This window comes from Dermacentor variabilis, chromosome 4 (genome assembly GCF_050947875.1).
Source record: "Dermacentor variabilis isolate Ectoservices chromosome 4, ASM5094787v1, whole genome shotgun sequence".
In the NCBI taxonomy this organism is placed as follows: Eukaryota; Metazoa; Arthropoda; class Arachnida; order Ixodida; family Ixodidae; genus Dermacentor; species Dermacentor variabilis.
In genome coordinates this window covers 212,886,534-212,912,666 of record NC_134571.1, presented here as the reverse complement: position 1 = coordinate 212,912,666, position 26,133 = coordinate 212,886,534, and the positions used below count along the sequence as shown (strand labels likewise).

The 26,133-nt window shown below is 46.8% G+C and overlaps 1 protein-coding gene across 1 annotated transcript in view; it reads right to left on the bottom strand.

Annotated features, from left to right (window-relative positions):
- Positions 1–26,133, bottom strand: part of LOC142578515 (transient receptor potential cation channel subfamily M member-like 2) — a 442,858-nt gene that overhangs the window by 191,253 nt on the left and 225,472 nt on the right. Inside the window, exons 15-18 of the mRNA XM_075687892.1 lie at positions 26,013–26,064; positions 16,091–16,220; positions 6,011–6,154; positions 5,046–5,276 (exon numbers count right to left, since the gene is read on the bottom strand). Of these exons, the coding sequence (XP_075544007.1) occupies positions 5,046–5,276; positions 6,011–6,154; positions 16,091–16,220; positions 26,013–26,064 (557 nt within the window). The remainder of the gene's footprint in view (positions 1–5,045; positions 5,277–6,010; positions 6,155–16,090; positions 16,221–26,012; positions 26,065–26,133) is intronic.

The window sequence follows — 26,133 nt, the reverse complement described above, 5'->3', positions numbered from 1 at the left end:
TGGATCCTCCCGATCCTGCTGCGCATGATCCGGTGACCTTCGTGATGCTTTTGACAGACATGACCGACATGCGCGCTGGACAACAACGCAACCCATCCTTACAGTCCATCATCGCGAGAGTGCAATCTGGCAGCACCGATGGCACGTGCCCCATGTTCGTGCTGCACAACGGCATCTTCTACCGCCGCGATAACAACCCTGATGGCCCTCAGTTGCTCCTTGTGCTCCCTTGTCATCTGCAATCCGTCGTTCTCGAACAACTTCACGATGCACCGACGGTGGGCCGCCAGGTAGTTTTGCCTACACGTGACCGTGTACGATGTCAGTGCTTCTGGCCGGGTCTCTACTACTCCGTGCGTTGTTATGTCGCAACTTGCGAATCGTGCCAGCCCCGGAAGAAACCTCCCTTGTTAACTGTCGGACGACTCCATCGAATTGAAGGTCCCTATGAAACATTTTTTCGCGTAGGCCTTGACCTGCTTGGCCCTTTTCCGTCGATGACTAGAGTGAATAAGTAGATCGCCGTCGCTACTGATTACGCGATAGCTACGTGATAACAAAGGCGTTGCAGACAAGTTGCGCAACAGACGCCGCCAAATTTCTCCTACACAACGTCATTCTCCACCACTGTGCACCTCGACAGTTACTTACAGACCGTGGCCACTCGTTCTTGTTTCGAGTTGTTGGCGACCTCTTCCGCTCTTGTGCCACGGAGCACAAGCTGTTCTCCGCCTATCACCCACAAACGAACGGCCTTACGCACCGTCTCAACCGATTAATCACAGTGATTCTGTCGATGTACGTCTCCAACGACCACCGCGACTGGGACGGCATGCTGGCCTACGTGACGTTCGCGTATACCTCATCCCGATATGACACCGCAGGATATTTACCTTTTTGTCTTTTCTATGGTCGTGAAACCACATTGCCGTTTGACACCATCCTCCCTTCTGTGCCACGTGTTGCAACTGAGTACGCTCTTGAAGTCATTGATCACGCTCACGTGACAGGTCAAGTCGCCCCATCTCGTTTATTAGCCTCGCAGCGTATACAAAAAGAGCGTTATGAGGGGTGCCATCGCGATGTTAAGTTCGCGCCAGGTGCTTCAGTGCTCCTTTGAACACCATGCCGTCGGGTTGATCTGTCCCAGAAGCTTCTCTCCCGATACACACTGCCTTATGAAGTGCTACGTCAGGCTAACGGCGTAAATTACGAGATTTCGGCGCTACAGTTTGATACATCCTCAAGTCTCACGCCTGTTGACGTCGTGCACGTTTCGCGCCTGAAGCCATACTTCGCTTGCAATACTTGGCCTTCCATGCGCCGAGACGGCGCTTCGCCACTCGGAAGTCCTGTTACGGAAGGATGAAAGAAGAGAGAGAAATCGCGACACACCGGCTGCTGCGCCTTGTTGTTGGTCAGGCGTCCTGACTACTCTGTCTCATGTTGTATACATATGTTAAATACAGTCTTTATATACTTCGAACATCTCCGTAACAATATAATTAACAAATTAAGTTGGTCATTGCATCGGCAAAGACGATGCTCTTAAGTTTCAGAATGCATGTGTTGTCAATGTCGACAGGTTTTAGAGCTCTTAAGGTTTTACATGCTTTCCACTTTCATCTCCGTGAAGCATAATCTTTTTGTACAAAAGAAAGGTGTGTGCATCGGTTCGTGTATAGCCCATGTTCTTAGCGACATTTTATTGGCCAGCTATGTCCGCAATATTAGAACTTAGCTCAGCCAGACGAGCACTGTGAAAGTGATGCGATACGTTGATGGCTCTTTAAATTTTTTTCCAGTACTTACACTACTGATGCGCAGCCTATTGCTGCCATAATATTTGAACTGTTTGCATACTTTAGATTCCTTTGAATTGACCACGGAGCACCCGTCACACAAGAAGCTTCGTTTCTTATACTTGGAGGTATCGTTCTCAAGCGATCATGTTGGGTTTGTGCTCCTCGGTCTCATAAGAGCCTTCTTCCCTTTCCCTCCGCGCATTCAAAGATAGTTAAATACGGTATTGCAATTTCTTGCATGAAAGCGGCCCTTATCAGCTCATGTAATCATCAAGTAGATGGAAGCTTCGAATTGCAAGTAGCCAGGCTGAAGCTCGCAGGTTTCTTGTTACCGCTTTAACTAGCATCGCTGAAAGCCTCAGGACAAGCCTTAAAAGGAAAGCAATCGGCAGCCACTCACTCCTGAGATCGCTCACGGCAAATGGTTTCAGTTATCCCATATGTGCAAAAGGTTGCGTATAATCTCAAAAAAGGTTGTCAGCAGGGCAGGCGGAAGGTTGCTGTTCATTGCCATAAATAAAATAGGCAGCCTGGGCCATCTAGTCAATCGGGTGACCGAGAACAACAAAAAAGTTGTAAAAGCAGCGCAGGCAGAGGTTTGTTCTTGACTGTTGTGACTATGTGGTTCCTAAGATTCCTCTTTCATGCAAGCGTCTTTATATCGGTCAAACGGGGCGGTGCATCAACGATCTCATGCGTGAATACTCAAAGTTCCAAAACGAGCTAAAGATAATAAATTATCACTGCATTGCAAAGAATGCGGCTGCAAGCCGTCTTTTAAAGATGTGGCCTATCTGTCAAAATACCGCGGTGAATGAGCACGTGTTATTTAAGAAGCTTTCCACATTCATAATAGCGGCGAAGTGTGATTAAGCCTTCCATCCATTTCTATCCTTCCAAAGGAGATTGCCTTTCTGTCGCATTAATTGCAATTTTTGTGCTTTCAGATTGCGGTGGAGTATATATAGGCTGACTGAAAGAATAAATACCCTTGGTTGTTAGTCAGCATTGTCGTCTGTGTTACTCTCTTTGTCCTCTTGTTTAGTGCTATTTACTGCTCGTAATCATGAACCAGCCAGCCCAAATGCGTACTCTTCTTGAGAATTCTAACTCCTTCAAAGCAAGTTACTCGGTTCGTTACAGAACTTTCTCACGAACTTTACCTATAAGTGCAATAAAATTGGGTTACCTTCCTCGGAGAATCACACCCTTCTGAAGCTGGCATTATTTTCATATAGGCTTGATCACTCTCACACAACATTCAAGGCTCCTTTACACTATTTACACTTGCGTCATTAGCCATTGGTGCGTGAATTCCGCCTGCGAGTGTCATCCTCCCTGTCACTCTCAGCACCACATCGATAGCGCCACTAAATTAGCGGCACTTCGGCAGCGTTTGTTTACAACATTAAGCAGAGAGCCTTGGGTTACTTTCACCGACTCACGAGCAGCATTCCATTCTCTAAAGTCGCCAGGCATGCAGCAACAAGTCGTCATGGACATCAGGTACCTTTTCATGCAAGCTTGCGACCTGAGGGTTCTTCTTGGGGGAACAAACCCTAAGGAAACTCGGTAAATATCTAACGTGTTCTTGCGTGCGTTTATGGTTGCATGTGTTGTTCGCGTGTTTCTGTGATCAGTGTGCATATCATAATTATCACGCAGCGTCTGCAACAACATGACGGGCGATCAGTCAGGCTGTAATCTGGGTATATCAGTGGACTTTGTATCTCTCTCTCCTAACATTTGCTGCCATCAGTACCAACTGAGCTCATGGAGTCAACCCACGGAAAGATGATGCTTGTAAGTGCGGCCAATTTACGCCCCAACGAACAAATTCTGTTGGTCACCACTCCTTAATTGTTGCACTAAATAACTGGAATGTAATTCCTATATCCCGTGCAATACCGATCGTGGCATATTTTCTTTTTCGGAAGCTATTGCTTCTTTAAGGATATCAATTGTTGTGGTGGAAAATTTGAACTTATTTTACATCCTTTTCCTCTTTCCCCTTTGTTGAACGTCCGTTAATCCTTTTGCTGTCTGCTTTGTAACACTAGGACAATACTTTTTTTGTTCTTTTGTCCATCCGTGAGTGCTCCCTAGTAGCGCTCCTGGTTGACATTTTGCTCAATATTTGTTTTGACAATTTTTTTAATGAAGCACTACTTTCTGAAAGGCTGCATAACGTTAATGATATTTCCGGGAGGGCCGTATTTTGGTCTACATTGTGATTTAGTGCCCCACAATGCATTTCGTGTATCTTTGTTTTTCTGAAGATAGGTTTTTATACAGCTTACTGCTTGATTTTCTTTTGACCATTGCTTCTCTCTATACAATGCCCCCCTCCTCCTTCGATAGCGCGTTAATCATGCCTGAATAACCAAATTGTAGGCAGGTTGCTGAGGCATAATGTGGCATGATCTAGCTATCGAAGAACTAACTTTGCATCACTGACGCTCTGGCGGCGAGGAGTCGAATGCGACAGAGGTGTATCCGTTTCTGCGTGTAAAGCAAGCATGACGTGTGGCAGGGCAAGTGAAAGCCTCTTAGCTCCGGAAGCTGAAACACTCGCTGCCTCGCATTCAGCCGTAGCGAACCCGAATTAAATGTGCCATGGTCATCGGACACTTAGTACGGGCGCTATGCGTCCTCTTGGCGCTGGGTACCTCAATGCTGCGTGGCGTGTACGCTGGTGAGGCCATCGCATATTGAACCGTAATCACCTTTATGTTACCTTGCGCTCCATGTTGTCGAGAACCAGTCGCCACTTTGCCCGAGTACATTTCGGCACCAATATTCTTATTAACCAGGAATCCAAGGTTATACGGGCAGGATAATCTCATCGGGGGCAGAACAACCAGTGCCATCAAGCAGCGCTTTGTTAAAATAAACCAACCAAGGCAGCACTACGGACGCAACGCTTAGTGAAATAATACTTCTTTCAATTTCTTTAGCGCTCCAAAGTAGGGACGTGAGCCTTTCCAGAAGTCGGCTTTACACAAGCGAATATGGGGCACACTGTAGGTAAAGTGTGGTTTTCTAAGTTTATATGGTGCCTCATCTCCGATGCTCTGAAACAAGGAAGGCGGAGGCAGCAAATATGACAAGTGTGTGCCGCAAGCAAATAAGCCGGCGTGAGAGGCAACAGAAAAAGGGGTGCATGCTTCAGACCACGTCAAATCTTAAGGATGAGTAAGTATATGGAATACGTTCAAGAATGATTAAAGAGAAGCTCACCATCAGCTTTATAGAGTACAGAAGTGGGCCAACTTGAGGTGATATAGGCAAGTAGATAAGCGTCTGGCGGTAGTAAAAGTAGAGAAGTGCCACACAAACCAGAACTTTTCCCGTGTACGGATCCTTGAATGGACCCGCTCCGAAGAGTCGAGAAGTCATGTACGAGACTCCGAAAAATGTTATCATGAAGACTTCAACAAACTTCGAAAGCAGAGGAACATTCGCGTTCGTCTGAAAAAAAAAGGGGGGGGTCATTTAAAAAATTGGCTGAAGGCTTAGCTTGGTTAAGCCTGGAAGATTGCGAAAGCAGTACCCTTGGCTGCGCCTTGGTTCGGCTGATTGTGTGGACATGGTTGCCCTTTGTTACACTTATGGCTATACATTGTTTTGCTTGGTTTCTGCTATCAATATCCTTGGTACACTTATGACTTATCTATGTTATGCATGGCTATACATGGATTCACACTGGATACAACATGGTATTACTGTGATGTGGCTTTATTTAATCCTATGAAAACGCTTTTGTCATCCTTGAAGTAATGGCTTTTGGTCTGTACATTGGTGGTGGTCGAAGATCGTTCCAGCCTCGCCTTGTACACATCATCCGACATAGCGCAAGGCAGCGCGCCGATCACGGCGAGGAGCCGAGCTGTAGCCCCATTTATCCTCCTAGCGTGACGTCACACCAGCGAGCGCGCTCTCTCGGTAGCGCCGCAGCGGCGGCGCGCAAGGCTGAATTCGCCTCCACCATCGACGCCGCGAGCTGGGGCCCCGTCTCTCGGTCTGGCGTGACGTCACACGGTCACGTGACGCGAGGTTGTGTAAGGAGGCGCCCCGACCACCGATGGGCCGAAAGTGCGAGCAGTATTGCTTTCGCAATAAAAAAAAAACGATGGTTATCCTTCATGCGGACCAGTGAATGCTAGGCCAAACATTCCATTCTTCGTGTAAAATTGACAACTTACGAGATACAAACGACAGGTGCGGTCCAGAATCTCCATGCCGATAAGAAATATCCACACCACGCACAAAGTATCGAGCGTCCTATTTCCGCAGGAAGGCCAGAGGGCAGCTACATTCATTGTGCCCAAAAACATAATGTAGAATATCTGCAGAAATGTATTCAGAAATGTAGTAAGAAATTCGATACAATCTGTACGGCACAAACTGACCTGAGCGATACAGAATCACACTCATAGAAACAATTATAAACATTTTTGAAACGAAACAAGAGCTTTAATGATTTTAGTTTAAGGTAAGTACGGCGGCATTCAGACTCCTGAAATTTCCTTCTTTCACAATATTCAAGATCGGCCCACATTTTTACACTTCAAATGCCCGCAGCAACGGTGCGCAGTCCCTGCGAACCGGACTATCGTATCAGAACATGGCGCGAGGGAAGTAGAAGGATCTTCACACGACTTATGTTTTCTTATTTCACAATCATCAAAACCGGCCCACATTTTTAAACCGCAACAGCCACGGGAATGGGGCGGAGTCGCTGTGCACGTCACTATATTCCATCGCATTGCCCATCGCAATAGGTAAGCACGGGGTCTTTCATAGTGCTTAAATTACCTTCTTTCACAATCTTCGAGATCGGCCCAGATTTTTAGACTTCGCGCACCCATGGGAATGGAGCAGAGTCTACGTACGTCACTCTGTCAGACCAGCCATCGCGTGATGGAAGTAGGAGGAGCTTCAGACCATTTAGGTTTCCTCATTTCAAAATATTGGAGATCGGCCCATATTTTAGATTGTAGATACCGACGGGAATTACCACTCATTTGCATTACCCGTCGCGTAAAGGAACTAGCATGGCCATCAGATTATTTCAGGATGTTCGGGATTGGCCCACAATAATAAACGGCACTTACTCACAAGTGTACTTTTTATGAGGTGAAAGCGTTTCACCATGTAAAATATCTTATCGCTCCGCGCAGGACACGCATGCATGTAGCGGAAGTTTCTCGACCGTTATCGAAGGTACTATCCGCTGTGTAACCTTCTGTAATCTGATTGCTTGTATGCGCCACGCGCATGGTGTAGAACGTTCTCGAAGAGACTGGCACACAAGCGTTTACTCTGGAACCTTCGATGACTTGCCACGCAAACCAGGGTTCGATGTTTGCCGACACTATTCGCCATTATCGCTGTGCTTTGAGTGTAACCTGCTTTCGTGGGCATCAGTTCGCCCCCTAAAAGTTAGTTTCGCCATTCTCAGCTTTGCTGCTGCATTTTTCACTGACACTATTACGTGACTGACAATACCTCTGGAAATGTAATGGAGTAGCGGCGCGCGTAAGTCTATCGCAGGAGCCCTCTCGTAAGGGAAGTAGGAGGGGCTTCGGACTATATAAATGTTCTTATTACACAGCGCAATCAGCATTTTTTATGAAAAGAAAATTTTTTTAAAGGCATGTGCCGCCACAGAGTCGGTTTACGCGCGGTTTCGTGCACATAGTTTAGAACCACATTATATGGAATCGGTAACACTCATTACACAAATATACACGCACTGGGAATTCAATCCGGGTACATCGCGTGGCGACGCAACACATTAACCACTACACCACCTCTACGCTGAAACAACGGTCACTAAGGTTACTTTTCGGGCATATTGGCAGGGCTTGAATGCAGCTTGCTGTGCACAAGACGAGTACAAAGAAGAGGCTCAGACAAAGGACTCGCATAGCTATTTGGACATACATTTGTGCTTCCGAGGCTGTCTATTTAAATTGATTCATTACTGACGGCGATCGTGCGTGGTATACGTGAGCAGCTGTTGCCGATGCTTTTGGGGCTGGTGATAGTAAAGATGTACTTAAATGAGTAGCAGGATACGATCACAGCTTTCATCAGCTGTTAAGTGGGGCGTAAAGGCTAAAAGGGATAAGATTGAGGAGCATGGGAGCTGTGCGAAAAGAAAACTGCTTCGCCAGGTGAATGTTTTTCTTTAGTGCTTTGTTTTTGTTCGCTGTGCTCTTCTGTGCTGCTTTGCTTTGTTCGCTGTAGTCACTGCTTAACCGAGAACTTGGCTTTGCCTGAGAAACATTCAACCGCGTTTACAAGGTTCAGTAAAATATGATCCACCACCAACATGCACACCTGCAACTATAGGTCGCTGGACTTGTTTCAAAGTTGCACTGCCTCGACGGTATAACGGCAATACGGCTCCGCTATTCTGAGACGTCGAAAAAGCGGGCGAGATTCTACTGGCATGCCTAAGTTCTTTGAACCGACCAATATCTCTATTCAATTCCGCTGGCTGCAACAGGGATGCCCTGTACGTAAGGCTGACAGATAGAGCTTTTGCGAGTACGAGCACAATGCTCTCAGGACGGACCTTTTATGCCGCTCCGTTGCACTTATTTACACAGTGTTTGTTTTGAAGCAACTAGGCGGTAGGCCCGTTCGCGGGCCTACCGCAACTGTATTGCCAATAACGGAAGCTTCACTGCTTTGCACAGACTAGTTTGTCTTCACCTCTTCACCTGCACGGCGCAGTTGACCGACGTAGCGACCAGCTACTGCGGACATACCTGCAGTGCCATCGAGGTTAAAAGAAGGAAAGGAAGTAAGGAATGGAGGCGTGGTGAAAGAAGCAATATTGTAGGACTTAGCATACCAAGACCGCTGTGAATTACGAGGGACGCATTAATGGAGAGCTTCCAAATATTTGCGACCATCTGGGGTTATTTAATGCGCGCCCAATGGGTGACAAAAACATTTTGGAATTTTCGTCGAAATGTGACTGGCGGGGTCGCAGCGCTAAACCCACCGGGTTACCGTGGCGACTGTCGTCAAAAATTTATTGCCCTTCTACTCTGTCAGAAGGACAACCAGCAAAGTTGTATTGCGATGCCTATGACAACTATATTGATGCATATTTACTGCTATAGGATTGCTGCATTTAATACATAAAGACGCATGCATGCAATTACGTGATTTTTATCGTACATTTTGTCTCATTTGTTACCACAGTTACCATAGCCTTGTGAGAGCTGCGGTACGTCGCAGCCGGCTGTATTTCTATGCTAGCCAAGTCCTTGCCAAAGCGTACATCTATACACGAGCGGCGATGCGTGATCGGCACATCGACGTCCGTGTAGCGCTCAATTCCCAACCATTCCATCAGGAAGAATCCACTTGGCATCGGAGTTCACTAGGTCGACGTTAAAGTCGGCGATTGGTGGGTTCACTATTCCGTTTTATTATGCTTTTCTACCCTCCAATGGTAGCGAAGGAGCGCCACCATCCTACATTTCCTATATGGCCATTAAGGTCATGCGTCATAACATGGTCGACAATACGATAACAATCAGAGTGAGTGCCGTAACTTTCTTTTTTCGCGCATGCATGTGAGGTTCTGCCAGAGGAGCTTTCGGCGTAAAGGCGACACACGTATGGACCGATGGAGGAACAGGCTAGCCGCAAATGGTTTCGCTGTAAGCGAACAATTCAGCTGTTCGAAAAGGCATAAACAGGCGCGATTTTTCCCGCGTATCGCACCCGACGACGTTTCTATCCCTACCCTTGCAAGTAGGTGGCTTTGACGTAAAACGAACCTGGAATAACCACGATTTGCCCATTCTGTCTTTCGCTACATTTGTAGGAGCAGTACCACCGCAATGAACATGTTCTGCTATCTGCAATGCAAGAAGTTCTGCGTGCAGAAGACGAGTCGTATTGAAGCACAAGCTGCTTTTAGTTATGTGAATAATAAAAAAAAGCATGCTGACTGTGTTAAAGTAGACGCGCTGTATTAAGCGGGCACGACGCTATTGCGCTATGTTTCAGGCAAAGTAAGGTGTACCAGGAAGTGGATGCAAGCAGGTGAGATGGATTGCGCGCTTGCGTAATTAATTATATAGCAGGAGATATTGAATTCGGGTTTAGATATCATGTATATTAGTTGAGTGTCTCTGCCTTCACTCTATTTGTTATATCAACTGTGCCTATATACAGTAATTAAAAGCGTATGTTCTTCTCATCCACCTGAATCATGCTCTAGCGCAATGTCCACGTCATCTATGTATGCAATCTGAAAGAATGCTGTACATTCATGCAGGCTTAGACACATTACCCATTTTTCAAAGGAGAATTATATATTTACGATGCGCCAATGTGCACAGCAGTGTTTCACGGTGAGAACCTATATACCAAGCTCTGTCAGTAAAAACTAAACACCAAGCTGCAACAGGATATACAAAAGCAGATTGGCAATGTTCGCGCCTATAACATTTAAAAGGTGAAACATGCATAACGCATGAACTTGCATGAACTTCATGCTATGTAACCAATGAAAGGTGGCCGTGTCAGTTCGTCGCTTTCTTTTATGATGAGTTTTCTCTATGACCAAAATTATGTAAAATGGCAGATATGTAGAATATCATGAACAAAACACACATACGTTCCAAACTTAGAGTAAGCTTACATTTTCCATAGATGGGTTATCTAATGAGGAAGTTAGACAGCGAATGCTCGCAGCTACTGAAAATATAGCTATCCTGCACAAGCTTGGAAAATGAAAGAAAAAAGGTGTTGCAAGAAAATGTTGGTATTTGAATTGAAGAACTCTTCTGGGAGCCAAGCAACATTAAAAATATCTTGTCCTGTGGAGTAGTCCGTATACCTATCGCAGTGTTTGGCCGAACGCAGAGCGATGCAAGATAAGTTTCTTGTGTATACATGTCCAACAAGTAAAAGAAAGCCTTTTCAAATATGCGTTTTATTTTGCCATATTTTCTTCGTCGTCACAAACACATCAGATATGCTTCATATATGTTCAGAATAATTTTAGTGATGACTCCTCGACATCTAGGCAGTCGCTGTACCTGGAAGGAAAAATAAATTCCACTCAGTGTTGGACAACTCCAGGAACTGTTTCACCTTGCCCATATTGGTGTTACGTTTTGTTCAATAGTTGTTCAAGGCTAATAAAGTAGTGATCATGCGCGAAACAGGTCTCAATGTTAATCTAAACGTCTAAGATTTCAAGATAACGATTCGAGGTCTTTTATGTGACTGCCATAATCGTGGTGTGGCTAGAAAACAAAATTACACTGCACGTAATTGCACCATCTTGGATCAGAGAACCATTTCGTTGCCCAGACTGTATACAGCACCCTTGCGTTGTCCTGCTACTTGACATGCGGGCTGTTGCTGTTGGGCGCTGCATCGCGTTGATGGGCACACATTATTTTCCTTTTTATTTTAAATCTCGGCTCTCCCCTGTTTCATTTCAGTCGCTTTTGACGCTTTCCCGGGCACAGAATATGTCGCTTATATTTACACTGGCTAGCCTGCCTGTCCTCCTAGCCTTATTCCTCCTTCCACTAGGAGCACGTGTCAGAAATACAAAAGTTATCTGATGTGAAAGGTGCAAAGAAAACGACAAACAATCTAGTCAAGCTACTATAGTCAAAATATTCAAACGCGGCATTTCTAACATGCGCCTGCTGAACGTTTTCAAGATGTCCAGTGCGCATCGAGCAGCGGAAAGTTTTCTTAAGCAGATATAATGATTAGAAAAGGCAGGCTACCCACAAATTGGGCTAGTTGCAGTAGCATAAAAAATAACGAGGAAGTCGCGAACCTGCCAACTGGACCAGGAGCCATGTCCCGAGAAAGAAGGGTAGTCACCATGCCTTACATACACCACATTTCGCATAACTTGAAGAACACTGCCAAGCGAGCTAGCGTAACAGCATTGCTTTTTGCCCCATGCAAGCTTTCAAGGCTCTGCAGCATGACGAACCCTTCTTTTTTAGCAAGGCAGTGGCCCGTGTCCGAGATCACGAAACAAAGTATCAGTAATTGAGGTCAAAGGATCATTGAGAGAGGATATATCTGCGCGAATGTTTCATCAATCTCGTTATCGCAAAACGAACTACATTACCTGGACGCGAATATGCACATATGAACTGTGATAGCGCTCATCGCATAAAATGGCGGCGTTTCTTCCAGAGTGAACATTGCTGGAAGTAACTAAGGCGCCCTGTTTGTGTTTTGCTTTCTTTGTGCGTCGTGGTGTTTACGTCTTTCACATCAGATCATACTCAACCAACGTGCCCAGCTATCCATCCTAACATTATAAAACCAGGTTTAGCTGAAGTACAAGAGAAAGCGGTACACTTTATATAACACACTTCACAGGTGCATTATTAATGACAGATTGTGGACGAAATGCGAATGTGCCCGACCTATGAAGTTACAGCACTGTATTTGAAAATTGACGGACATTATTAGCACCAAAGTCGATCCCTACTTAATCTGAATGGCATGAGCGCACTTGCAGTGTTAACAAAGTATTCAAGCCTTGAAAATAGACGAACATACGTAATGCTCCAAGCAAGAAACTGAAGCTAGCAAATATGCTTGATTGCGTTCTCCATGTTCTGCACAAACACATTTCACATGCACTAACCCTCTTCGAAGTCAACTCAATGTGCTTGTGCTTATGGTTTATTTCAGAGTCATACCTCTTCACATTTTCAGGTAATAATGGGCCCACAATGTTAGCTGGTACTCAGGAGCACTCATTTATGCCCCTTAGACTTACTGGCATTCAGCTGCACTTGTGTTCATTTACACTCTCCTAAACTAACTCAGTGGCTTCCCACTTTTGTCAAATCAGCATAAATGAATGACCGGGCTCCAGAATATATGTCTACCTGTAGTTATATTACAGCGCGTGCAAGTGCTTCAATGTCATCCGCATGCGAACAATATTGTCAGCACTTGTCTCTTTCTGTGTCCCACCCCACTTTCGTGCTGACAAAACATCATCATTAGTGTCGACCTCTGCCTGCTTTAACCCTGTGCAGAAAACAAATTGCAATCTGCAATAAAATTTGGAACTGGTAGCTTGACGTAGGATATCCCTCTGTTGAAATTTTGCCAGTGGCGTAGAACTTCCCCCATTCTGCAAGTAATGAATGTACGGCTCCTCTAGTGGCAAATTCTGCTCCTTGCGCAAACCGACACTTCGGTGCTGCTGATTATTTTCGCATCAAGCAAACTTGGAGCTAAATTGGGCTTTGAGTTCCAGGGAACTCGATGAAATAAAGAGGAATACCAGAGACCCACGCATATCCACACATTACACATAATAAAGTCCGTAACACGTCAGAAAAGTGATCAATATAAAACCGTCATTCGACAGTTTAAATGCAATGAATCCGATTCTCAAAGTCCATCAAGGGAATTAAAAAACGGCAGATTTCATGGGTAGAACGCTACAGGCGATTACTAGCGGCTCAATGAAATGCAAGCCCTCTTGAATATACGCACATGAAATTTCAACGACAGGACACCTGGGGCGCTATAATGTAAAACTATTCCAAACTTTTCCATTCTAATTCTGCAATGAGCCCTCCGCGATTGGTTAAAAACTTTTTTGGACCCCTCCAACGTCACCTGTCTCTCATGCGACGTCACAGAAACCGCGACAGCTGCCCATCTGATATGACGTGTACACACTGATTATGCATGATTTGACCGAACGAAATAAAAATAGTTATTTCTGATTCGACGCCTTTTCGCCGTTAACCCTCGGCTGTTCGTGAAAAGTTTTCGGGCTGCACCCACTTAACCTGCCTCTCACGCGACGTCAGAAAACGGCAAAAACTCCCCACGTCAAAGTGACGAGTACGCGTTAAACATGCATTATTATGCCAAACAAAACTGAATTTTCTTCTGAATAGCCGAAGGCTGCCCGTGCCGAAAGGAATAAAAGATGGCTGCCGCCAATCTCTCAGGCACTGGCTGCTCGCCCCTGCCGGAAAGCATGGGTTTATTTGCGTATAATAAACCTTTTTGCCTGTCCGTGTAATGTTATCGAGCACTTTCGGCTCGTTAACGACCTCGTTCTACCAACTCTTCTTTCCTGAGGATCCGTTTTAACGTCATTCTTAAGCTTCCGTTGCAAGCCGCCGCAATTTTCGACCAGTCACCACCAGCTATGTAAGGTAAACCGGACCAATCGCAGACGCCAGCACTACCCTCTTCATCCGGTTATCGAGTTTCAGTGCAGTGACTCGGCCCTATCGAATCCCTCTCCACTTGAGCATGCTCCTCGCGTCTTCTCAGCCAATTAGATGAGACAAGCTGGTCAGTGTAGGCAATGTTATTCGCTTTTCAAGCAAACAAAAGCGACCACCTATGAAGGAGGAGAGCGTTTGATTGGTCTGTTCGGACAACAATGCCGGTGACCGCCCGATGCTTGCGCCGGTAGTTGCGCAAGTTTGACGTCAGTAGAATGGAATAAAAACATATTGGAATAGTTTTACGTTATAGGGCCCCTGGCTACGCAAGCAAAAATACCGCGAGCTATATTGCAATTGGAGGCAACCGAAACGGAACGACGCGTGCAGTTATAGCTTGTTCACACGCCCAAACTTCAATGCGCCGTTCCGCACGATCATATCTTTAAATCATAGAGATTCGTTATCTGCTGCCTCATAATAATGCAATAGCAGAAATGAAGCATTTAGCAAGCTTAACGTATGAGAAGAAAAAATCGACCTACCAAATCGACACTGGTTCACGGCTGTACAGCTCGCACTCCTGAACGCGACCATCCAGCGCATTTGGAGGGCCGCCGACGCTGATCATCCTTGTATGGCCGTCGCACTCGGACGAGTCGTCTGAGTTACACTGAATTCTTGCAATTTCTAGTAACATCGGTGGAATTGGATGTCACTGAGATCACCGAGAGGGTTCAGCGGTGCTGCCAGATGACTTTACAACGTGTACGCAGTCGCATAACGACGCTGGTGCAAAGAAACGAGGATAATTGCCACCGGAACCGATCTCCTCTTCCGCCGGCTCACGCAATGTTTTTCCTCCATCCCGGCCGGCGCAGTCTTTCCTGCTCCTCCGTTATGAAAGCTGCGCACGGAGGCGACGACTTGTTTATTAGACTATTCGTTCTCTCATTTGGCCTTTCGCCTTTGTTTCTCCCTCACAGCATCTCCCTCATCGCTAATTGTAACTTTTGTTTGGAATGCTTTCTCGACGCTTCAGCGAGCTTTTTGGACGGCAAATTTGCAAGGCTGCAGATAAACGATGTGTTTGCTCAAAGGCCGCATACCGCAGTGAGCGGCGGGTCGGTGTGTTTTGTCACGCATGCTCTCGTTTGAAAGTACGCTTATGTTCGGTAGTCTTAGCTGAACCATAAACATACTGCTTATACGGAGGACGTCATTAAGGACTTGAATAAGAGTCTCTGTAAAGACTAGTTTATATTTAGCACAGTATTTATATGCTGTACTGTGACTGCATGGTCCTGCGACAAATAGTAAGCGCTCGTGATTCATTGGTTCCCTGTCTAGTCACGAATGGCGCATGTTGGAAGAAATTTAGCCTTAATGGAAGATATACTCACACAAACACAGTACCTTGACCTCCTTATCACATGTCCTGGTGGCTTAACGATGTTGGCATTGCGCAGCTAAGCACGAAGGCGCGAAATGAAATCCCGGCCGTCGAGTCCCCAGCTCGATGACGGCTAAATGCCTTAGGTTTAGGGTAAACAACCCTGAGTGGTGAACATTAATATTGTGCCCGAACTATGGCGCGCCTCATTATGATTCCGTTATTTTAAGATAGAAAACTCATTGAATATTTATTGTGGCCTTTTTCCTGATGACTGGCTCTTTCACAATTTCAACGCGTAACCACATCCCTTCGATGGCAGCTATCGTCGTGACATTGACGCAACCAGTCGAATATCGCTAACGTAAACCATGCCCTAACTATCGGACGTAATATCGTGTGCCTGATGTCCTTTGATGTTTTAATCGGAAGCTTTTTGACGTGGCTCTCCTATTCACAAATTGTGCTCCTGATATAGCCATAACAGGTGGGTGCTAACAGTTTTTTTTTTCAAGAAATCAATGCCCTTAAAGGCTGCAAAATTTGAAGTACTCTTGGTCATCGCGTCCCTAAACACTACAGACTGTCCATGTCGCGCTACTGCTGTTTCGACTAATTTTCTAAATTGTTGGATTTGTTACAAAAGAAGAGTCTCTGGTTTTTACCTGATGAACCCAAAACTTGGTGATGGGAGCGCTCCACATGAGGTACACCATCTTGTAAAACACTGGGTTCATTCGGATAAACGTGCCTTCCTGCGCCGCTGTGGCTCCCGAGTCGTAGCGGTCGCCCTTCCTGCCGAGGGTCACACATAGTAAACAACCTTGGAGACAGTGTCAACCGCTAGAACGTCACATCACGTGCTTGGTGATTTGTGCATCAATTACGACTGCAGTGAACAGAACGGCACTTTCTTATTTTGTTTTACCTTTCCTTTCTTTTGGAAGGAGGACGACAAGCTAATCAAAGCCTGCTGTTATAAGAATAGCGTTATAATTAACCATAAACGAAATGCGTTGGGATACTGACCCACATTTGTAATTGCGTATTTTAAGGCAGAATACGAACCCTGGCAAAGAAAGGAGAAAAACGAAGACCGATGTCTCTGAACAGAAAATACAAACGACGATTCTGTAATGAACGCTCAACTTCCTATAACAAACAATTGCCGAGGTCCTATGCTTAGGGGCACCCTAGGAATGTCAATATAGGCTCCAACCAAACGAACACTCCACAACTTTTCTCTGTTTTTGTACCGCGACACGTAGCTCCTCAGAGATGTGCATAGTTAATTATGTTCGCCGCCACCGTGACCCCACATTATTGAGTGAAAGTAAATGGTCGGCGTAAAAATAGACATTATTTACGAGTTTGACAACGGCATGAACGCCACTGTACTCCGGGGCTGTCACCGAGTGCACAAAGCAAACATACCGTGTCCTCTGCTAAGACATCACACAGTATGCAGTGTAGGAAGACTGAAGTTTTCTGAATCATAGCCCAGGTACCTGTCTCATACCCGCTGCATTTCCTTAAAAATTATTAGCAGAAATATTGGCCAGAGGCTTATAGAATGAAAAGCCACAGAAACGACCTACACCTAAGCATGCAACGCGTATGCATGAAGAGTGCTGGAACTGCAGATAGTTTCGAATTTATCGCTGCGATTCTGATATTCTATGTTTGCGTCGAGTTGACACTGTATTTGAGTTGGTGTCGGGAATACACTTCGTTCGAAATTGAGCAAAACAAGAACAACGTGAAAGCAGGAGCCAACGTTTCGACAAGTGGACTTGTCTTCTTCAAATGGTGCTGAATGGTGTGTGCTCAGAACACAAGTCCACATGTCGAAACGCTGGCTCCTGCTTTCATATTGTTCTCGTTTTGGTCATCGTCTTGATTGTCGTGTTATATATATAACGCTTTATATACTCAGGAAATGTGTAGTCTTTTTTATAATGCTTCTACAAGGCTACACACGTACTGGCTAAATAGTGTGTGCTTAGAATTCATTGAATGGAAATGAGAGTGACAAAATTATACCTGTCGAGTCGTATGAAAAAAAAAATGTGTTAGCGGAGCATGTAGCAGAACGGGCTCGGGCATGGTAGACGCCGAGAGGACATGTTTGTAGCATTTCAATAGATTAGAATATGCCTTTGTGGATATCACGTCTAGATATTAGGAGAGTTCACGACAACATAGACAGGGAATTGCTATGGGATGATCTAAAGGATGAAGGCATCGAAGACGATTTCGTGGAGCTGCTGATGGAGAAATATAGGGACAACTCCGTGCAAGTTGTACAGGAAGGCTATAAAAGCAAATAGCTATTGCGAATTCACCGAGGAATGATGCAAGTGTTTCCTATCTCCATTGTTAACCATTTACAATATACATAAAAGGATTACTGGAACAAACGTGAAGTAGGTTTTCATTTACATCCATCAATGGCAAAAGGCGCCAGAGAAGTTCCCTGGGCTAACGAGTGGAGGCGAAATATCTAGCTGCGAATGCGAGATTTATAGAGATTTCCGAATATGTGTGACAATCAAACGACATATCTTCGCCTCTATTCTGGATAAGAAAAAAAGGTCATTACGGTATCTATTGAAGATACGCCTAATGATGTGTTATCAGTTTAATCGCAGGTCATGCCCACAGTCAAAGAATGTAAAAACTAGGGTGTACACTTGATAGAGACACACCTACTTAAATGTGCACTAAGATGATCTCAGGGTGAACGAGAAGCGGAACGTAACAACTATTAAACATACAGCATAGTAACCGACATGCATCTCACTTGACTCTTCTAACATTCTGAACATGATACTAACTAATCATCCCGAAAGTTTATCATTCCTTACATATTTCAGCAAAACCAGCGATCACAAATTCTTGCATGCCACCTTAAGCTTTGTACCGGAACAACATCAAACTTGCCACAACACTAATCGCTTATATGACAGAAGTAATTCCGCAGCCATCCATAATCAACTGCATGCTTTTTTTCCAAATTTTAAAACAGGCTTTGGCGACCGGTCTGTTTAAGTTAACTGGCTAACTTTCAGAACTAAATTGGCACAACTAGAAACCGAATTTACTCCCGCCATAGCATTTCGCGCCAACGATAAAAATCCATGACCCTCCACGACATTAAAAGCTTTTGAAAACGACTAAAACGCCTATTCCACGCAGCAAAATTCAACCCATGCGTATACGCATGGAGCAAGAATTATGCGGCTGAGGATAGGTATCTGCAATCCGTTCGCAGCGCGAAACGCAAATTTTTCTAACAGACCTGTCGACGATATTAACCAACCATCTGCGAAAATTTTAGCAAATACCAAGCCCTCAACAAACGCGCAATATCACTCATACCAATGCACTTTGACAAGAGGTCAGTGATGTTGAATGCGCGAACATATTTAACACCGCACTCTCATCCGTTTTCGCTAAGAAATTTCAGATACTACTACCTGTCCTAACTGCTAATTCGATATCACCAATACCATCAAACACATTTTTTACTTATGAAATCGCCTATACTATCGAAAATATTAAGCTTTCATCCTCGTCGGGTACGGACGACAACTGCCAAGCTCTTAAAATATAGCCAGCACGTCTCCGCGGCGTACTTAAACTTCACGCAATCACATCCCACAGGTAACATACCCAGCCACCGGCAAGTCGGAAAGGTCATTCCACTGTTCAAATCAGGTAACAAAGAATCACCTGTTAATTACCGTCCCATTTCCTTGGCTAGTGTGCCATGCCAAATCATGGAGCAAGTCATTTATTCTCACATGATGAATTTTCCTGCACGAACCATTTTTTTAAAGCTTCTCAGCACGGATTTCGTAAAGTCTTGCCCTGGGAAACGCAATTAGCCATTGTCATTCATTATCTGCATTGTCTGACTATAAGGTTCAAACTGACGAAATCTTTCTGGACTTCGCTAAGCCTTTTGACAAAACACCTCACAAACACCTAATACTAAAACTCTAGCAGTTAAATTTGCACCCTATAGTGTTACAATAGATAAAAGAATTTTTAGCACACCGCTCTCGGTGCGTCTATGTCAGTAGCCAAACTTCTAATCGCCTCCCGATAACATGAGGCATCCCTTAAGGACCTGCGCATGGCCCCCCTGTTTTATATATGATGCTACCGAACAGCCGCCACAGTGTGGCTGCACTGAGGCCGACGAAGGCGACGTGTGTGCCGGTTTTGTTATAGCGTCGCCATTTTGGCCTCCGTGAGCTTACCTGTGAATAAATTGTAAATAGTATTCGGCTTCAGCTTCACGTAACTATAATTTGGTGGAGGTGGACGTTCCCCGTACCCGTCATGGAGCTTCGCAGCGGTCGCAACGGCGACAATGCAACTTCGGGCTCCTGCTGGCGGCACTTCATCTACGCAAGCATCTCCGCCTGCAGCCCCGACCTACGTCACCGTTTCCCCACCTCGGGTTCCTGGTGTTTTCAACGGAGTCGGCAGTCCTGATGTTGACGACTGGCTCCGCTTATACGAACGTGTCAGCACCAGTCACAGGTGGGATCCGACTATTATACTTGCCAACGTACTTTTCTACCTCGACGGAGCTCCATTGGCGTGTTTCCACACTCATGAAGAGGAGATCTCGAGCTGGGATCTCTTCAAAGACAAGCTACGCGACCTTTTTGGCAATCCGTTTGGTCGACAAGTCAACGCCAAGAAAGCCCTTGCCGCACGTGTACAGACGTCGACCGAGTCCTACGTGTCGTACATTTTCGACGTGTTGGCCCTTTGTGCCAAGGCTGACCCGAACGTGACTGAGGACGATAAGGTTAATCGTATCCTCAAAGGCATTGCTGACGACGCCTTCAATTTACTGGTGCTTACCAGCGTCACCAGCATCGATACCATCCTCAAGGAGTGCCGCCGTCTCGAGCATGCTAAAAGCCGCCGGGTATCCCAGCACATCACGTGACTGCCCAACACAGCTGCCACGTCATCCTCAGACGACCTCTTCCACCAGCCGTCGCAATGTGACAACTTCACCCGTATCATTCGTCTTAAGGTCGAAGCGGCACAACCGGCGGCCCCTTCATTGCCGTTACCTGATCATTCTCCGGTGACAATCTCCTTGATCCAGGCCGTCGTCCGTCAAGAGTTGTCCAACGTCGCCGTGCAATCCATTCGTTCCGTAAGCTCGGAACCTTTGTCTCCACGCTTTGTCTCCACGCTCCACCACGCTCTTCTTACTCCTCTTATGGACAGTGCAAACCCTTCTAATGGCAAACCGTGGACGAAAAGCCGATTTGTTTTGACTGCCGACGCATTGGACATGTCGCTCGCCACTGCCGCAGTCGCTGGAATTCTGCGACGAGCTATTATCCTGATTACCCCCTCGCCCTCTAGCGCATCCTTTTCCTTCGCCGTTGCGACACCTTTGACACGACTCCGCTACTCCCGCTCGCCTTCTCCCTCCCGCCGCCAATCTCGCTCGCCCCCGTCACGCCGTGCTCCTTCTCCGACCTACTCGCCACAACCCCGACCGGAAAACTAGACAGTGCAGCGCCTGGAGGTGAAGCTGCATTGACGACATTGGCACGAAATCCTCGCTTCACCTTACCCACGAACAATAATCTTTTGAACGTTCTCGTCGGCAATGTTCCTGTGTGCGCGTTGATTGACACCGGGGCGCATGTGTCCACTATGAGTGCTGCTCTTCGTCGTCGGCTCAAGAAAGTTCTGACGCCTGTCCCGAACCGAGCTGTACAAGTCGCCGACGGAGGGACTGTCGCTATTGTTGGCATGTGTTATGCGCGACTCACCACTGCTGAGAGACACAGCGTCGTTCTCTTTACCGTCATCGAGCATTGCCCTCACGAACTCATTCTCGGTCTGGATTTTCTTGCCCATCATTCTGCCCTCATTGACTTTTCGGCCGGCTCACTTCGTCTCGACTTGCCTCTCCTTGCCGACCCTGTGGACCCGCCTCCAGGCCATCTGAGCTGCATAGATTTTATTCGCCTACTACCTCACTCTGTGACACACGTCGACTTGTTGTCCTCTCCAGCTGTACCTGACGGCAATTACGTGGCCGCACCAATTCCGGCCGTTATGCTTACACATGGTGTTACCGTGCCGCACACTGTGCTGAAAATTAATGTCAACCACACGTGCCTTCCACTTGTCAATTTCGCGCTAACCGTGCAAGTTGTGCCTCAAGGGATCTCCTTGGCTATAATTCGCGCTTTGCAGGATGATGAGGTCGAGCCATTCACAGTGGAAGATCGTTACAGCTCAGCCATAAAGTGACGTCATCGCATGGTACTGACGTCGACATTAAGATGGTCTCCTCTGACCTTATACCTGCTCAAGCTGAAGCTCTTTGCCGCGTTCTTGAAGGCTATCGCGACATGTTTGACGTTGACAATAGACCTTTAGGTCAAACGTCCGTCGTGACCCATCGCATAAATACTGGCGGCGCGAACGAGCTGTTATCCAATAGGAAGTCACAAGGATGCTTTCAAAGGACCTTATCGAGCCTTCCTGTAGTCCCTGGGCATCTGCCGTCGTACTTGTCAAAAAGAAGGATGGAACGTGGCGCTTTTGTGTAGATTATCGCCACCTGAACAAAATCACAAAAAAGGACGTGTACCCTTTGCAACGTATTCATGACGCTCTAGACTGCCTGTATGGTGCCACCTATCTTTCTTTTATCGACTTACGGTCCGGCTGCTGGCAGATATCCGTCGATGACATGGACCGAGAGAACACTGCATTTGTTATCCCTGACGGCCTTTATCAGTTAAAGGTGATGCATTTCGGTCTCTGTAACGCGCCCGCCACCTTCGAAGGAATGATGGACTCTTTGCTTCAGGGGTTCAAGTGGTCCACCTGTTTGTGGTATCTGGACGACGTCATCGTTTATTCGCCCACTTTTGACACGCATCTAGACCGCTTCTCAGCGATTCTTGACGTGTTCCACCGCGCTGGTCTCCATTTGAACTCGTCAAAATGTCATTTCGCTCACTGCCAAATCGCCGTCCTTGGACACATCTTACACGCCAGAGGCGTGCGACCCGATCCGGACAAAATTCGCGCCGTTACGAATTTTCCTGTTCCGAAGTCTACCAATGACGTTCGTAGTTTCGTAGGGCTGTGCTTTTATTTCCGACGCTTTGTGAAGGATTTTGCGACCATCGCATGTCCCCTTACCGACCCCTTGAAGAAAGACGCCCCTTTTTCTTGGGGTCCTGACCATGCCGCAAGTTTCTCGCAGCTGACCCCTCTCCTTACCACGCCTCCAATTTGGCCCACTTTGACCCGTCTGCCTCAACAGAAGTTCGAACTGATGCCAGTGGTCACGGCATAGGAGCAGTGTTAGCACAGCGCCGGCGTGGACATGATCGCATTATAGCCTACGCCAGCCGACTTCTATCACCCGCCGAGCGCAATTATTCAATCACAGAGCGCGAGTGCCTCGCTCTTGTGTGGGCTGTTGCGAAGTTTCCTTCTGTGCCTCTTCTGTGTCATCACTGATCACCACGCACTCTGCTGGCTATCCTCGCTCAAGGACCCCACGGGACGACTCGCGCGCTGGGCGTTACGCCTGCAAGAATATACCTTCTCCGTGGTATAAAAGACGGGACGCTTGCACCAGGATGCCGATTGTTTGTCCCGCTACCCCGTAGACAAACCGGCTGATGCCGACGCCATCGCTTGCGTTTTCTCTGTGTCCCAGTTGCTTCAAATCGTCAAAGAGCAACGGCGCGATCCTTCATTACGCGCCCTCATCGACCGTCTGGAGTCAACTCCTGGCGACGCTTCTCTCTGGATGTTTCTCCTTAAGGAGGGGACATTATACCGCCGCAATCTCGATCCACACGGCCTTCACCTTCTGCTCGTCATTCCATCGCACCTGCGTTCGACTGTCCTCCAGCAACTTCATGATGCTCCCTTGGCTGGACACTTGGGTGTCTCGCACACATACGACCGTGTACGCCGTCGATTCTTTTGGCCGGGTCTCGTCCGCTCCGTGCGGCGCTACGTTGCCGCTTGTGAGCCCTGTCAGCGCCGGAAGAAGCCCTCCACACCTCCAGCTGGATTTCTCCAGCCGATCGACATCCCACCCGAACCCTCTTTCCGTGTTGGTCTAGACCTTCCTGGACCATTTCCTCTCTTGGGCTCCGGAAATAAATGGGTCGCCGTCTCTACCGATTATGCTACGCGGCACGCAATCACCAGAGCCCTCCCAACAAGTTGCGCTACTGACGTTGCTGACTTTCTGCTCTATGACATCATTTTAGGGCACGGTGCTCCGCGCCAATTACTCGGTGACCGTGGCAGCAGCTTTCTGTCGGCAGTCGTCGAGGACATCCTCCGCTCCTGCTCGACAAAGCACAAGTTCAGCACGTCCTACCACCCCCGGACCGACGACCTCACGGAGCGCCTCAACCGGACCATCACCGACATGCTTTCCAAGTACGTTGCTACCGACCACCACGACTGGGATCTTCATTTACCATATATGACGTCCGCGTATAATTCATCGCGTCACGACACCGCCGTCTATTCACCGTTCTATCTCCAATATGGTCGAGAAACCGTGTTGCCCTTGGACACATTACTGCCCTCGGCCACACGTTCCGCCATTGAACACGCCCGCGATGCGTTCGCACACGCCGACCACGCTCGCCAGCTCGCCCGCTCCCCTCTCGAGGCCTCACAGGAGCATAAGAGATCCCTCTATGATTGCCCCCATCGTGACGTGCACTATTCTCCGGGTTCTCTGGTGCTTCTCTGGTTACCCGTTCGCCGTGTGGGCCTTTCCGAAAAGCTTCTGTCGCGCTACACTGGCCCTTACCGTGTGGTACGACAAGTGACCGATGTCACGTATGAAATCATCCCCGCCGATCTCACAGCGTCATCATCAGCTGCAAGTGACATCGTTCACGTGGCAAGACTAAAACCCTACCACACACCTTTCACCGCGGATGTGTAGATTAAGCACCGATACGGTGCTTCTACAGCCGGGGGTGATGCTACGGAACAGCCGCCACAGTGTGGCTGCACTGACGACGACGAAGACGACGTGTGTGCCGGTTTTGATATAGCGTCGCCATTTTGGCCTCCGTGAGCTTACCTGTAAATAAATTATAAATAATATTCGGCTGAGCTTCACGTAACAATATAAACGACTTACCCATACATGTTTCGTGTAACAACAGCATGTTCGCCGATGGCTGCGTTGTGAACCGCACAGTTACTAAAACATCTGACCAGCTAGGTCTCCAAAACGACTTAAACTGTGTACAAGACTGGTGCAGCTAGTGGCTTATGGAACTTAACGCTGCAAAATGCAAACATGTGTGATTTTACCGCAGACACAACCTCCTTTTCTTCTCTTACTTAATCGCTTGCGTCACAGTAGAATTAACCAAGTCTTACTGGGCGTAACCTTCTGCGAACACCTAACCTGGAATGGGCATGCCACAAGCATCCGATAATTAGCGAAAAAAAGCCTTGGTTTTTAGAACGGCACTTCTGCTACGCACCACCAAATGTAAAAATGCTCGCATACACGTCCCTGGTACGAACAAAACTAGAATGTGCATCTCCCATCCGGAGCCCTAGCCAAGTCTATCTGATCAGTATAGAATCTAGCCACTAGATTCATTCAATGGTGCTATTCATACAATACCAGTATATCATCTTTAAAAGCAAAATCCGGTCTAACCAGTTTGCTTGTCGTCGTGTCGAATCACCAGTATGTGTTTGTTCCATTAGGTTATTTTTTCAGCTCAATTCGCCATCCGCCCTACATGAGACCTCCGGCAGGCATCTCACTCCCCATTGGTCATCCCCTGCAAGTTGCCCGTCCACTTACTCATGCTACAGAGTTTGCTGCATCATTCTTTCTTCACTTAGCCATACACTGGAATGACCTTCCGCACGACGCCACTGCAACCAGTTGTTTATCTACACTTTCTGAATGTATAAGTGTCATATTCAATTAATATTTTGTTGTATATGTGAATACTTATACCTGTACCCACCCCTTATGTAATATCCCCATATTGAGGGTGCTTAAGGTGATAAACTGAAGTTAAGTGAAGCACTTCTGGGGTACCATAAATATGAGGTCGTCCGAAAAAGCAGGGAAGGAGTAACGCAATGAAGGAAGAAACCAACGAAAATTGGCAAATAATTACTGGGTAACAGAAAGTGTAAATTGACAACCATGATTCCTAAAGAAGAGAGGAAGAGGGAGAAAATATAGTGGGCGCAAATAAAAAGAAGAGGAGTCATTCATGTTAAGTCCCCCGTGTTACGCATGTGGCCAATTGTGATGCTGATGGCATTGAGGGTTATGAAATATCGGCATTGAAGGTGCCTTCTCTGCAGCCAGGCGAACATCTGACGTAATTTTAAACCGTGCGATGCTAGACAGCGTGTAGCGGTGCGAGCGGGTAAAGGAAATGGTAAGCGCAACTCCACTCCCTTTGGAAACGTAGACAAAGACACTAATACAGGCTTTCTCGAAACGCCTCCTGGTGCTAACAAAGCCAAGTGCATATCCGTTCCGGCACTTACACGTTCTCTGTGGCGCTTTTGGAGAAGCCGTAGTCTCTTTCGCATTCTTCCTCTGAAAGAAAACAAGAAAAAGAGCACTTGAAACCTTAAAAGTAACGTTAACACTGGCCTGAAATGCACC